This window comes from Erpetoichthys calabaricus, chromosome 1, assembly GCF_900747795.2.
Source record: "Erpetoichthys calabaricus chromosome 1, fErpCal1.3, whole genome shotgun sequence".
Taxonomy (NCBI): Eukaryota; Metazoa; Chordata; class Cladistia; order Polypteriformes; family Polypteridae; genus Erpetoichthys; species Erpetoichthys calabaricus.
This window is the reverse complement of record NC_041394.2, coordinates 331,790,944-331,802,984: the sequence shown is the minus strand read 5'-3', so window position 1 is coordinate 331,802,984 and position 12,041 is coordinate 331,790,944. Positions and strand designations below refer to the sequence as shown.

Sequence of the window (12,041 nt, the reverse complement as noted above, 5' to 3'; positions counted from 1 at the left end):
TAAGAGCATCCCTTATCTACGATGGAGCGTTAGATCAGAAGAAAGTATGAAGCTGGTTTGTTGAAGTGGCGAAAGAAATTGGTAACTGCGCTGCTGCAGCAAAATTCGATGTGTCTGAGAAACTGATGTGAGATTGGAGGAAGCATGATGTCAAAAAAAAAAAATTATTAAGTGTTGTATTTTTGAACAGGTGTATAAGTTGAAGTCTGATTTTTCGGGTTTCAAGACCTGACTTGTACGTGAGTATATATGGTATATGTGTCATGTAAATTAATAAAATAAATTGAAAATTTAGCATAATGACAACATTCAGTGAAATTTAGAATATAGTGGTTATCTTTAAATAGGCACTGTAGGTAAAGATGCCTATTTACCATAAGCTTACGTATGCAAATAATGCAATCTACCAATCCAAAAGAACACACTGGTGCTTTAGTGTGCCCAGAGTGAATCTAACAAATGGTGGTGAGCAATAGAGGATGATTTTAGCTAAATTTTAACACAAGTTGTAATGTGTGTCCATTTGGGAGACAATCATAGTTTGGGTTAAATCAGCTTTTAGAAATTCACACAAGAGCTACAGTCCTGTTGCACTTTTGATCATTTAATTTTATTTTGCCATGTCTGAGTCTTCTGTGCCACAGTTTGAGGATTATTATTATTATTGGCATCATCATCTTCATTGTTGTTGTTCATATTATTGTTGGACATCAGATGTTAAGACTGAACATTGCTAGTACGGGAAAATAATGTATAACAATGTAATCGGGCATTCGCTTTGAGTCTGAGTTTCTGTATGTCTGTATTGTGACATACATACATATATATATATATATATATATATATATATATATATATATATATATATAATATAAAGGAGAGTTGGGATCCGTGTGGCTGTGTTTGTGGAGGAACGGAGAGTTAAGGCGGGTGTTGGACTCACGTGATCATCTCCCCTCCCATTCACCTCATTTCATTCACTTCATTTCGCTCCGAGCTGAGCTCCGCAGCTGATGCGGTCTTGCCGTTCTTTTTCCATAGTGTTTAGTCCTTTCTCCTTTACTGTTTAGTAGACGCGGTGCTTACTGAATAGTATTTTTTTCCTTTAGTGTTTCTACTTAGTGTTTCGTGGATACGGTATGCAAAAGGAGAGTTGGGATCCGAGAGACTATGTTTGTGGAGGGATGGAGAGTTAAGGCAGGTGGGGGAGTGACGTGATCATCTCCCCTCCCATTCACCTGATTTCATTCACTTCATTTCGCTCCAAGCTGAGCTCCGCAGCTGACGCAGTTAGTCCTTTCTCCTTTACTGATTTACTGTTTAGTAGACGCGGTACTTAATGAATAGTATTTTTTCCTTTAGTGTTTCTTAGTGTTTAGTAGACGCGGTGTGCCGGTGCTCCCGGCGGTGTTGCGGTTTAGTGTTACTTTCTACTTCGTTTTTGTACTTTAGTGTTTAATAATAAATAATAATAATTCATTACATTTATATAGCGCTTTTCTCAGTACTCAAAGCTCTAAAATAGTGAGTGATACTTAGCTGATAGCAGTGTAGAAGCAGCACAGCACAACGCAGCCGGTAGGACAGGCGGGTGTGGTAGCGTTGGTGAGCGGCGATAGCAAGCAGCAGAAAGCACAGCAGGAGGAGGAAGCAGGATTTGGATGTTCCAATACACAGCCATAAACTGTAACGCTTGGTAATTTCAGGCGTGATCGCCCCGGAGCCATAAACCAGGTTAGTATGAACATCAGATCATTTCCCGGTCGTAGAGTACTGTAAGATGAAATGGGAGCAGATCAGCATAGCGAATATAATCACGGAGACAGATCATCCCGAGGTGCTAGATCGCCAGGTACAAAGAAATGTTCGTAGGTCTCGTCCCGTGATCCACAGACTCAGCTGTTCCTAGTAAAGTGGAGTCCATAAAAGCTGTAAATATTAAGCCAAATCCATGCAATTCGAGTCCGCTGTATCCACGAACTACATGTACAATAAACGAAATAAAACAAGCGTAAGAAAGTGCAGAATTAAGGCGAATTTTGCGAAAAGTGTTGTTAACAGGGAGAAGCGGCAACAACAAGTGTGCACCAGCATCCCTTCACCTGCTATAATAAAGCTTCATGCTTTGTTTCCTTACAAACCTCCCATAGTTTATGAAGATGCACAGCAACAATTAAATCATACAGATTCTGGTGTATTCTCATTTGCATTTGCTGTGTGTATTTCTTTAGGTATTGACCCAAGTGATCAAGTTTTTACTATTTCTTCAATGTGAAATCACTTACAAATAATTTTTGTTACTCGACAATTCCTTCCATTCCCTGTCGAAAGTAGCTGACGGGCGACACTACAAGTATTCAGTGCGTTCAAAGACCTGTACGAAGTACGGCCACTAACACATTCACTCATAAAAGGTGAGATGACTCGGTGCAGGACATGGGTATTGAAACTACCTTGGAAGACATGCAATCAACGAGGTGATTAAACGGATCTCAAGAGACGTCTTCTAGGTTGGAAAAAAAGTGCTTGGCTGCCAAAACCATATATATATACATACATACATACATACATACACACATATATATATACTGTATACATATACATCTATACTAATAAAAGCCAAAACCCACACTGACTCACTCATCACTAACTCTCCAACTTTCCGTGTAGGTAGAAGGCTGACATTTGGCAGGCTCATTCCTTACAGCTTACTTACAAAAGTTAAGCAGATTTCATTTCGAAATTCTACACATAACGGTCAACAACGTCCGCCATGTTAAACTTTCTTATTTATGGCCCCATCTTCACGAAATTTGGTAGGCGGCTTTCCTGAAACCGATGCACGTACTTATTTCGGTGGAATGACACCACTGTCGGCCGCCATATTGATCTTTCCAACGGTCTTTGTTACTTAATGGGCTCATCTTCAAGAAATTTGATACGCGGGTTCCCAACGCTAACTGAATCCTACTTACGTACATATATACGTCCATAGCCTGCAGCTCGGTCCACACTCTGAATCCTCCAGGCACTCCTGAGCATAATCTAATTTTCAAGGTTGGGGCACCAATAATTTTACTGAGAAACTTACAGCCACCCAAACTTTGTAATGGCATGAGACTTCAGGTCACATGCCTGCAAAAGAACCTAATTGAGGCAACTATTTTTACTGGCGGTGGCTCAGGGGAGAGAGTTTTTATTCCTCACATCCCCGTTATACCCTCTGATCTCCCATTTCAATTCAAACTCCTCCAATTTCCAGTAAGGCTCTGCTTCGCAATGACAATTAATAAGTCTCAGGGACAGACCCTACAAAAGGTTGGCATTGATTTGAGGCAAGATTGCTTTTCACATGGCCAACTATACGCTGCATACTCAAGAGTAAGCTCAGCGCACAGCTTGGTCATATTACAACCGGAGGGGCGAACTGACAACGTGGTATACAAAGAGATCCTTAACAAATAATTATTGGTACATTTTCCCTCAGTTTATTATTTAAAATTTTAAAGCAGTACTTCACCGCTGTGAGAAGCTGCCCGGACACAGACAGACGGACACCATGTTAATGTCCACCACACGTTTATTATACATATTTGCAACGTCCAATAAAGTGCACAACCCAGTGCCTCAAGCACCAAACTCCCCCAAAGTCCAGGCCTCTCTCAATCTCTACCTGCTCTTCAGGCCGCCTCCACTCTCCTGCACACAAACCTTGTCCACTCCTCACCCGACTCCAGTCCTCCTTTGCAGGGAGGTGGCCCCTTTTATAAGTACCCGGATGGGCTCCAGGTGATCCCCGACACTCCCTAGACACTCCCCTGTGTGGCAGAAGTGCCGGCTGTGTTCCCGGAAGCCCTCCGGGTGTTCCCAGTCGTCTTCCCCCCAGCACTTCCTGGTGTGGCGAAAGTGTTGGGGTTCCTGGTCCTTCAGGCATTGGGGTGCCCCCTGGCGGAGACCACGGGCCCCTACAGAGTTGGGCTTCCAAGCCCTGCACCCGTGGTCCCCAAAGGAACCAGGGCAGTCGCCCCCTCATGGTCTGGAGGAGACATGCACCCTCCTCCTGTCTTCCTGGACGTCCCGGCTGGGTGCCACCCCCAGCCGCGTGACACTATATATATATATATATATATATATATATATATATATATATATATATATATATATATATATAGAGAGAGAGAGAGAGAGTAAAAGGCGCTATATAGCGCCTGACCCAGCACAGACTGACATAGAGGCACATGTAAAAACACACAAGCACTTTTATTTTTCTTCAGCAGGAGGGCACGTCTTCAACGTAATCCCTCCAGCCACAACACAGTCCCAAATAAAGCACTTAAAACCAATCCAATCCTTCCTCTGGCACCACCACTCCTCCTAGGCAACCTCGTTCTCTTCCTCCTGATTCTGGCTCTTGGGTGGTGGATGCTGGCCCATTTTATAGCCCACCCGGAAGTGCTCCAGGTGCTTGATCACCTGTTGCTAGTTGCACTTCTGGGCGGGGCTGTAGAGGTGTCCAGGTTGGCTCCGGGATCCATGCAGCACCCCCTGGCGGCCACCCTGGATCTCCACAGGGTTGTGGAGAACTTCATCTCCCATGGAGCCCTGCGGGAAACTGAGGCACCATCGTCACCTAGGGATGCTGCCACCAAGTGTCCCGGGGGAGGTACTGAGGAGCCCGTGGCTGCTCCCCTGGAACATATGCAGCAGGGGCATCCCAGCTGGGCATAGGACCCAGCCACCTGTCACTATATATATAATGTCATCCAGGGATGTTTTTGGGAAAAAGATTGTGCTGTTCATAGTGCAGACACAACATTAACATTTCTTTGTGTTCCAGTCCGGACAAATTTTTCTAAAGAAAATAAAGACAGGAATCTCTACTTGGGGCTGCAGTAATGCACCCTGACCACTAGAGGGCACCCTAGGCACTTTCCTAGAACGCCTATGCCCAGAAACAGCTCTGCTTTTGACATCATTAATGTAATTGTAACAAGAGTCCACTAATTTGTTACTGAACTTCATTTATTCCTTTTCACGTTTAGAGAAATATCCTACTTGCAATGAGATGGATGCAGTCATCAGTCCTGAATAGAATGTCTGTGCATCCCAGGAAACACTGTGGTAGAAATTAAATTATTAATTAAAGAAAGAAACCTATCCTCCACTAGGACACGTTTGATAAATCCTCTTCTAATAAGAAAACCAGGCAAGAGTAAACTTGTCCATTGTGTCTTTAATTTACTTTTACAGTAAATGCTGAAGAGGGAACATCCATCACAACAGTCTGTTACAAAATGATCAGAATGGTCCAAATAATGACAGAGGTCTGTTTTATAAAGAACTGAATTTGCATAAATATTCATTTAACATTTACTCTGATTGGCTCAAAAGACATGGAAGTGTTTTATAACCAGTTTTCATTCCTCTATTTCTGATATGATAGTCAGCCAACATCTTGAACTATCTCGGTAGAATCTTCTTGTTCTTTGTTGTTCACTTGACCTTCATCTGCATATATTCCTAATATGCTTAGACTATACTTGTTAATCCTTTATTCTACTTCTAAGATAGATGTCTATATTTTAATGTAGAAAGCTAATCAAAACACTTCATCCTAAATGGCAACGTGGTCCCCAACACACACACCCCCACCCCCCCCGCCCCCCCAATCTAATTTTTCTTTCACAACACACACAGACATGTAGACTGTCTCCTATTGGACCAGTAGAGAGTTGCCATGGTGGACTTGGGGTTGTGGCTCAAAACCAAAGCACTTGTTCTTTTTTCTTCGTAATTTTCATTGCCTTAAATAAAAAACTTTTTAAGAAAAATCTGGATGAGATATTGGTACAGCTTAGCTATTAGCTAAACAAACAGGCTTGATGGACTGAATGGTTTCCCTCTCGTTTGTAAAATTTCTTACGTTCTTATGTTGTAATTTGGAATAAATTGTTTATTTATTTTACACATGGCACATCAGTCAAACCATTTTTTTTAATCTGAGAAAAAAATTTTACTCAAGAAAATGAAAATACCCAAATTAGCTTATTGTGATTAATGTAATTTTTTTCTACAGGAAAAAGCTAATGTATATTAAATGATGGTGTCTCTATGATGTTCTTATATTGACACAAATTTACAATGTTTGTATTTCTACAGATTTACAAGAAAGTGGCACCTTCTCCCAAACTTCATTACCTCAGAACTCTCTTCACCGTAGGCCACATCAAAATGAAAACTTGGAAAAACTGACATCTGGATCAGATATTTTCATGCAGACTTCGTCGTATAGTCCTTTGTCTGTTGTGAAATTAACAAGCGTTGATTCAATAAACCCTCAACAATGGGTACATGATGTAAATTCATCAGCTTTAATTACTGAACAAACATCTAAAACCAACCAAAAGAGGAGTTTTACAAGACAGAAAGCATACTGTCCTGAATGTGGAAAAATGTTCTCTAATAAGAGCAACCTTCAAGTGCACAAAAAAGTTCACACTGGGGAAAAGCCATATTGTTGTTCTGAATGTGGCAAACGATACACTGAAAAACGCAATCTTCAGATCCACACAAGAAGTCACACTGGGGAGAAACCATATTCCTGTAAACAATGTGGCAAACAATACTCTGACAAAAGCTATCTCCAGACTCACATGAGAATTCATACTGGAGAGAAACCCTATTGCTGTACTGAATGTGGCAAGCGATTTTTAAAATTTACCATTCTTCAGATCCACATGAGAAGTCACACTGGGGAAAAACCATATTGCTGTTCTGAATGCGGCAAACAATTCTCTGATAAACGCAATCTTCAGATCCACACTAGACTTCACACTGGAGAGAAGCCATATTCCTGTTCTGAATGTGACAAATGTTTTAACAACAGGAGTAGTCTTTGGAAACACAAAAAAATTCATGCTGGAGAGAAGCCATATGCCTGTTCTGAATGTGACAAACGATTCTTAGACATAAGCGCTCTTCAGACCCACACAAGAGTTCACACTGGAGAAAAGCCATATTGCTGCTTGGAATGTGGCAGACGATTCTCAGAAAAACGCAATCTTAAGATGCACACAAGACTTCACAGTGAAGAGAAACCATTTTGCTGTTCAGAATGTGGCAAGCAATTCTGTGACAAACGTCTTCTTCAGACTCACACCATAATTCACACAGGAAAGAAGCCCTATAGTTGTCCAGAATGTGGCAAACGATTCTCCAGAAGTACCCATCTTCAGACTCACATGAAAGTACACACTGGTGAGAAGCCATATAGCTGTTTGGAATGTGGCAAACAATTCTCACAAATGAACACTCTTCTTATCCACACTAGAATTCACACTGGAGAAAAGCCATATTGCTGTTCTGAGTGTGGCAAAAGTTTTACTGATAAACGCAATCTTCAGGTCCATACTAGAAGTCACACTGGAGAGAAGCCATATAGTTGTTCTGAATGTGACAAACGATATTCTAACAAACACAATCTTCAGATCCACAGAAGAATTCACACTGGAGAGAAGCCATTTTGCTGTTTTGTATGTGGCAAACAATTTGCTGACAAACGCAATCTCGAGACCCACACTAGAATTCACACCGGAGAGAAGCCATACTGCTGTTCTGATTGTAGCAAAGGATTTTCCAACATTAGCAGTCTTTGCAGACACAGAAGAATTCACACTGGAGATAAGGAGCAAAGGTCTACCATGAACTCTCCCAGCCTGTGCATTGACAATAATGGTGCTACTGGCTAGACAACAGACAGAGGAGTTAAAGGGGAAAAAAAATTCTCCAGAAGAAAACAAAAACAACTGGCAAATGGAAATTATGTAGATGTAGATCTGCAGTTAGCCTATGTTGTAAAAGGCTTAACAGAGGTAAACTGAGAACTAGGGAAGAACCCTTAATCATGGCCAGTCATGGTAGTGCACTAGGTGGTTCAAGGTAACAATAGTAAAAAAAAACAAAACTGATGGGTACCAATTCTGTCTAATAGAGCTTGAAACAGCACCTCATTTCTTGCTGATTGCAAAGTTCTGATGCCACAATGATTAAAATAACAAAGCGACCAGATTGCTCCATTGAAAAATATTGAGACTTTCACAGATATACTGGGACCGCACTACAAACAGACTCTCACAATGGACAGGAAAACAGATGCCAGGTAAACAGATATATCTGGAGTGTTCTCCTATAATAATGAAGTCTGAATAGCTGAAGTGTCAGTTGTATGTTGGTACATGCTGCTTAGCCTTGAGAAATGAGATAAATAAATAAATACCAAGATTTCACGTCAGAAAATGGGCCAAATGTGGACAATAAAATGTTGAAATTATTACAGTGGTGCTGGGAGTTTCAGAACTAATCAAAAAGAACTCCAGGCCCTCCTTGACATTTGAACAATCACTAAATCATACGTATTAGCTACAAAAGGGAGCATTATTGGGGACAATAGAGCTGCAACAATGGTCAGTTTACCATTAACATAAACTTAAAGAATTTGGTTCTTACATAGCCAATTTCATAATTAGAAGACAAGCCTAGCAGATAATAAAATTTTGTATTTAGTTCTATGGCTTGTTAGTGCTTTCATTCTTGCATGACAAATAATTCTTTTCCTTTTCTGAGAACATTATCCATACGTTATGTGGTTCAGAACAGGTTTATACATTCTGGTCCATCCTGTCTTTCCCATTTATTTTGAAATATTTTATTAACACACAGTGGCGCTGAAGCTTGGGGGGCCTCTTCACAACCAGCCCGAGGTTTGAGTAACCACTGTTATTTTCTTCAACGGGGTTGTTCCACCACAGGTCACTGTAAATTTTAAAAAATGTTACCATTGCATCTCAGCTTTTGATTAAAATGGCTGTACTGGATTATCTCACATGTCAAATGTCCCTGGTGTGATTGACAATTTCCTTCTTCTTATAGTTTTATATTTTTATTATCTTTTTTTTTTTTTTAGTGTATTTTAATTGTACATAGGTAAAATTATTTTTTTGTAATCGTATTATATGTTTAGTATATTGTAAGGTTTTATAAGATAATTCATGTAAATAAAAAGTTACCAAAATGTTGTCATTTGCAATGACTGCAAGCAATGGAATATCCTTTTATTTATTTTTTTTTATTATGGCTAGACTAGTGTAGCCGCCGAAGTATAAGACGAGATCAAGCACGGGTAAAACGTGTGCCAAAAGAAATCTCTCAGTCCAAAAGTTTGTTTTAAAAATATTTAGTGAAAGTTAAAAGCAAATAATCCACACAAGAATAAAGAAAAAAGTAGTTACACATGTAGAATAAAAGACAAAAAAGGGAAAAATGTATCTTCTCTAAACTTAGCTTTTCTTGAGAAATTTTAGTTATTTCTGTACTTAAAGGTTCTTTACTTCTTCTTCTGTACACTTTAAGCGTATGGCTTTGCACTTAAATAAGCACGAGTTATCTTCACACACTTAAAAGATCCATAGGCCCGTAGATACGGGTACGGTTTAAAACCTTATGCCCTCTCTATCTTACACATGGCAAGGCTGGTCACTAACTGAAGATTAATATTAAGTCAAAGCTATTAGAAATGACAAGAATATACCAATTCAATTCTACTTAAGGGGCTTATAGGAACCTCCTCTAGATTATGCATTGTCATCTTAATGAAATATATATGAATCTTATATAACTAGGAAAATGGCTCATACACCTAAGATAAATCATTTTAATTTCTGTCATAAATGTTAATCATGTTTTAGATTATTAATACTTATTTTACATGAAATATATTTTTTCTCATTTAAGGCTAGCCTACATGGTACTTTTATGACATTTTTTATTCTATTATTTTGTATTCAGTTAAACTAGATTATTAATATCTCTCTATTATAAAAGAAAATCTTGAGACGAGACAAGACTATTGCCTAGAGATTTTCTCAAGTCCCACCCTCCTGTCAACCATTTCCGGTTAACGGGCCACACACACCTCTCATTTGAGTGAATGCTTTTGTCAGACACAGTTCCTGCGCTCTCAGCTCTCATAAATTATGTTTTCCTCACTTTAATTTCCCAATAAAAGAAGATGGATTATGTCCAAGTCTTATTTAAGAATTTCATCCCGAAGGGTTATCAACAGGAGAAATGACTACACAGGCAATCCTAGCACCAAGAAACGATGAAGTCAAACAAATTAACATGAAAATTGTCAATTGGTTACACGGCAAATTGTTTAAATACGTATCAATAGACTATGCTGAATCAGTTGGTGGTGATCGTGCAGAAGATTAAAACATCAACTTACAATATCACATAGAATATCTACAACCATTAACACCATCCTGTCTTTCACTGGCTGAATTATTGTAGAAAGAAGGATGTATTGTAATGTTATTGCTTAATTTATGTCTGAGTGATGGGTTGTGCAACAGGACAAGATTAGTTGTATATTCAAAATTGGTCAAACAATTCTGATATGTAAAATTTTAACAGGCGACAAGAAAGGTAATGTAGTACATCTTCAGGGGATAACATTAGACACCAAAGGAGATCTTGATATGCCATTCGTATTAAAACATTTACATTTTCCCATTAGAATAGCTTTTGCTATGACAATTTACAAATCACAGGGACAAACATTCGAAAAAGTCGGTTTATTTATTAGAGAGAAAGAAATGATATTCACTCACGGGCAGTTATTTGTTGCATTGTCACGATGAAAGTCCAAACACTGAATCAAAATTCAGTGTGAAATTGAAGAAAACTTAATTCCAAATATTGTTTTTACTGAAGTTTTACAGTAAAAGTTTAAAAAGTATTTGTGTATTAATTTCAAAGCCAAACAGAACAAAAACGTATAACTCAATGAATACCTCTCGCGCAAAATGAAACCTAATTTTCTTTCAATTTATTTTGTTTTACAATTTTTTACTAAGGTTAATTACTCATTGTAATGTAGAATAGTTAGGTCTATTATAAATATGTATCAATTCCCATGAAAATAACAATCTGATTAAATTGTACATTCGCTTCCCCATACGCAGAGCCATGAAGTGGCCTGTGCATAGCGCCCTCCCAGTGGTTGGCAAGCAAAGCGGGCAGGGGGCAGAGCCCCCAAGTTATTAAAAAAACACCTCATACAGTAGACAACCACAATTGCTAAGCAATGTGGACTAACTAGGGCCCTAAAGCTTAAGCCTCATTAGTTTCCTTTGTGACAGATAGAGGGTGCCACCAAGACCCAAATCCTGGACACTTCCAACACAAATATAGTCACGGGTTCAAAACAGAGGTTTTTATTATACAAATACCGCGCAAAGATTTCTTGTAAAGGTTGCACAAAAACAATTCCCGTTAAATTGTTCTTCCTTCCTTCTCGTTCCATTCACAACCTTCCAATGCATGCCATCATCCTTCCTCTTGTCTCAGACTGCTTGAAGGAAGCTGGACGGTACTGGAAACATTCCTCAGTGATTTTGCTCCATATTGTGTGGCAGGCTGCTGGCGCCCATGCCCAGCTGGGACGCCCCTGCACACTATATTCAGGGGGAGCAGCCTTGGACACTGCAATACATCCCCCTGGACGTTAGATGGCCGCCCCCATGGAGTGGAGCAGTGCCTCAGGTTCCCACAGGGCTCCATGGGAATTGGACTTGGGTGCAGCCCTGTTGGGTCCTGCAGGCACTGCCAGGGGGTGCTGTGTTTGGGACTCCTGAGCCTGTGTGGGCAGCATATTCATCACACCCGGAAGTGCAGCCAGAACTCAGTGATCAAGCACCTGGAACACTTCTGGGTGAACTATAAAAGGAGGCAGCGGCCAGAGTCGGGCGGGAGGAGAACAAAGCTTGCTGAGGTGGAGTGTTGGTGCCGAGAGGAAGAGTAAAGTGCTTTCGTGCTTTGTTACTTCTGTGCTTGGGACTGTGTTGTGTCTGTGGGTACGGGGAAGGCGTGTTTATTTTACATGTGCCTCCCATGTCTAGTCTATGTTGGGTCAAGCGCTATATAGCGTCATCTTACAATTGACATGATGGCATCACCCAGTTGCTGCAGATTTGTTGACT

General features: G+C 40.0%; 1 protein-coding gene across 1 annotated transcript in view; it reads left to right on the top strand.

Moving 5' to 3' along the window:
• LOC114666866 (gastrula zinc finger protein XlCGF57.1-like) overlaps positions 1–7,760 on the top strand; it is a 73,512-nt gene extending 65,752 nt beyond the window's left edge. The window contains exon 3 of the mRNA XM_051926193.1: positions 6,430–7,760. Within this exon, the coding sequence (XP_051782153.1) occupies positions 6,430–7,748 (1,319 nt within the window). The 3' untranslated portion in view covers positions 7,749–7,760. The remainder of the gene's footprint in view (positions 1–6,429) is intronic.
• Positions 7,761–12,041: the final 4,281 nt, after the last annotated feature.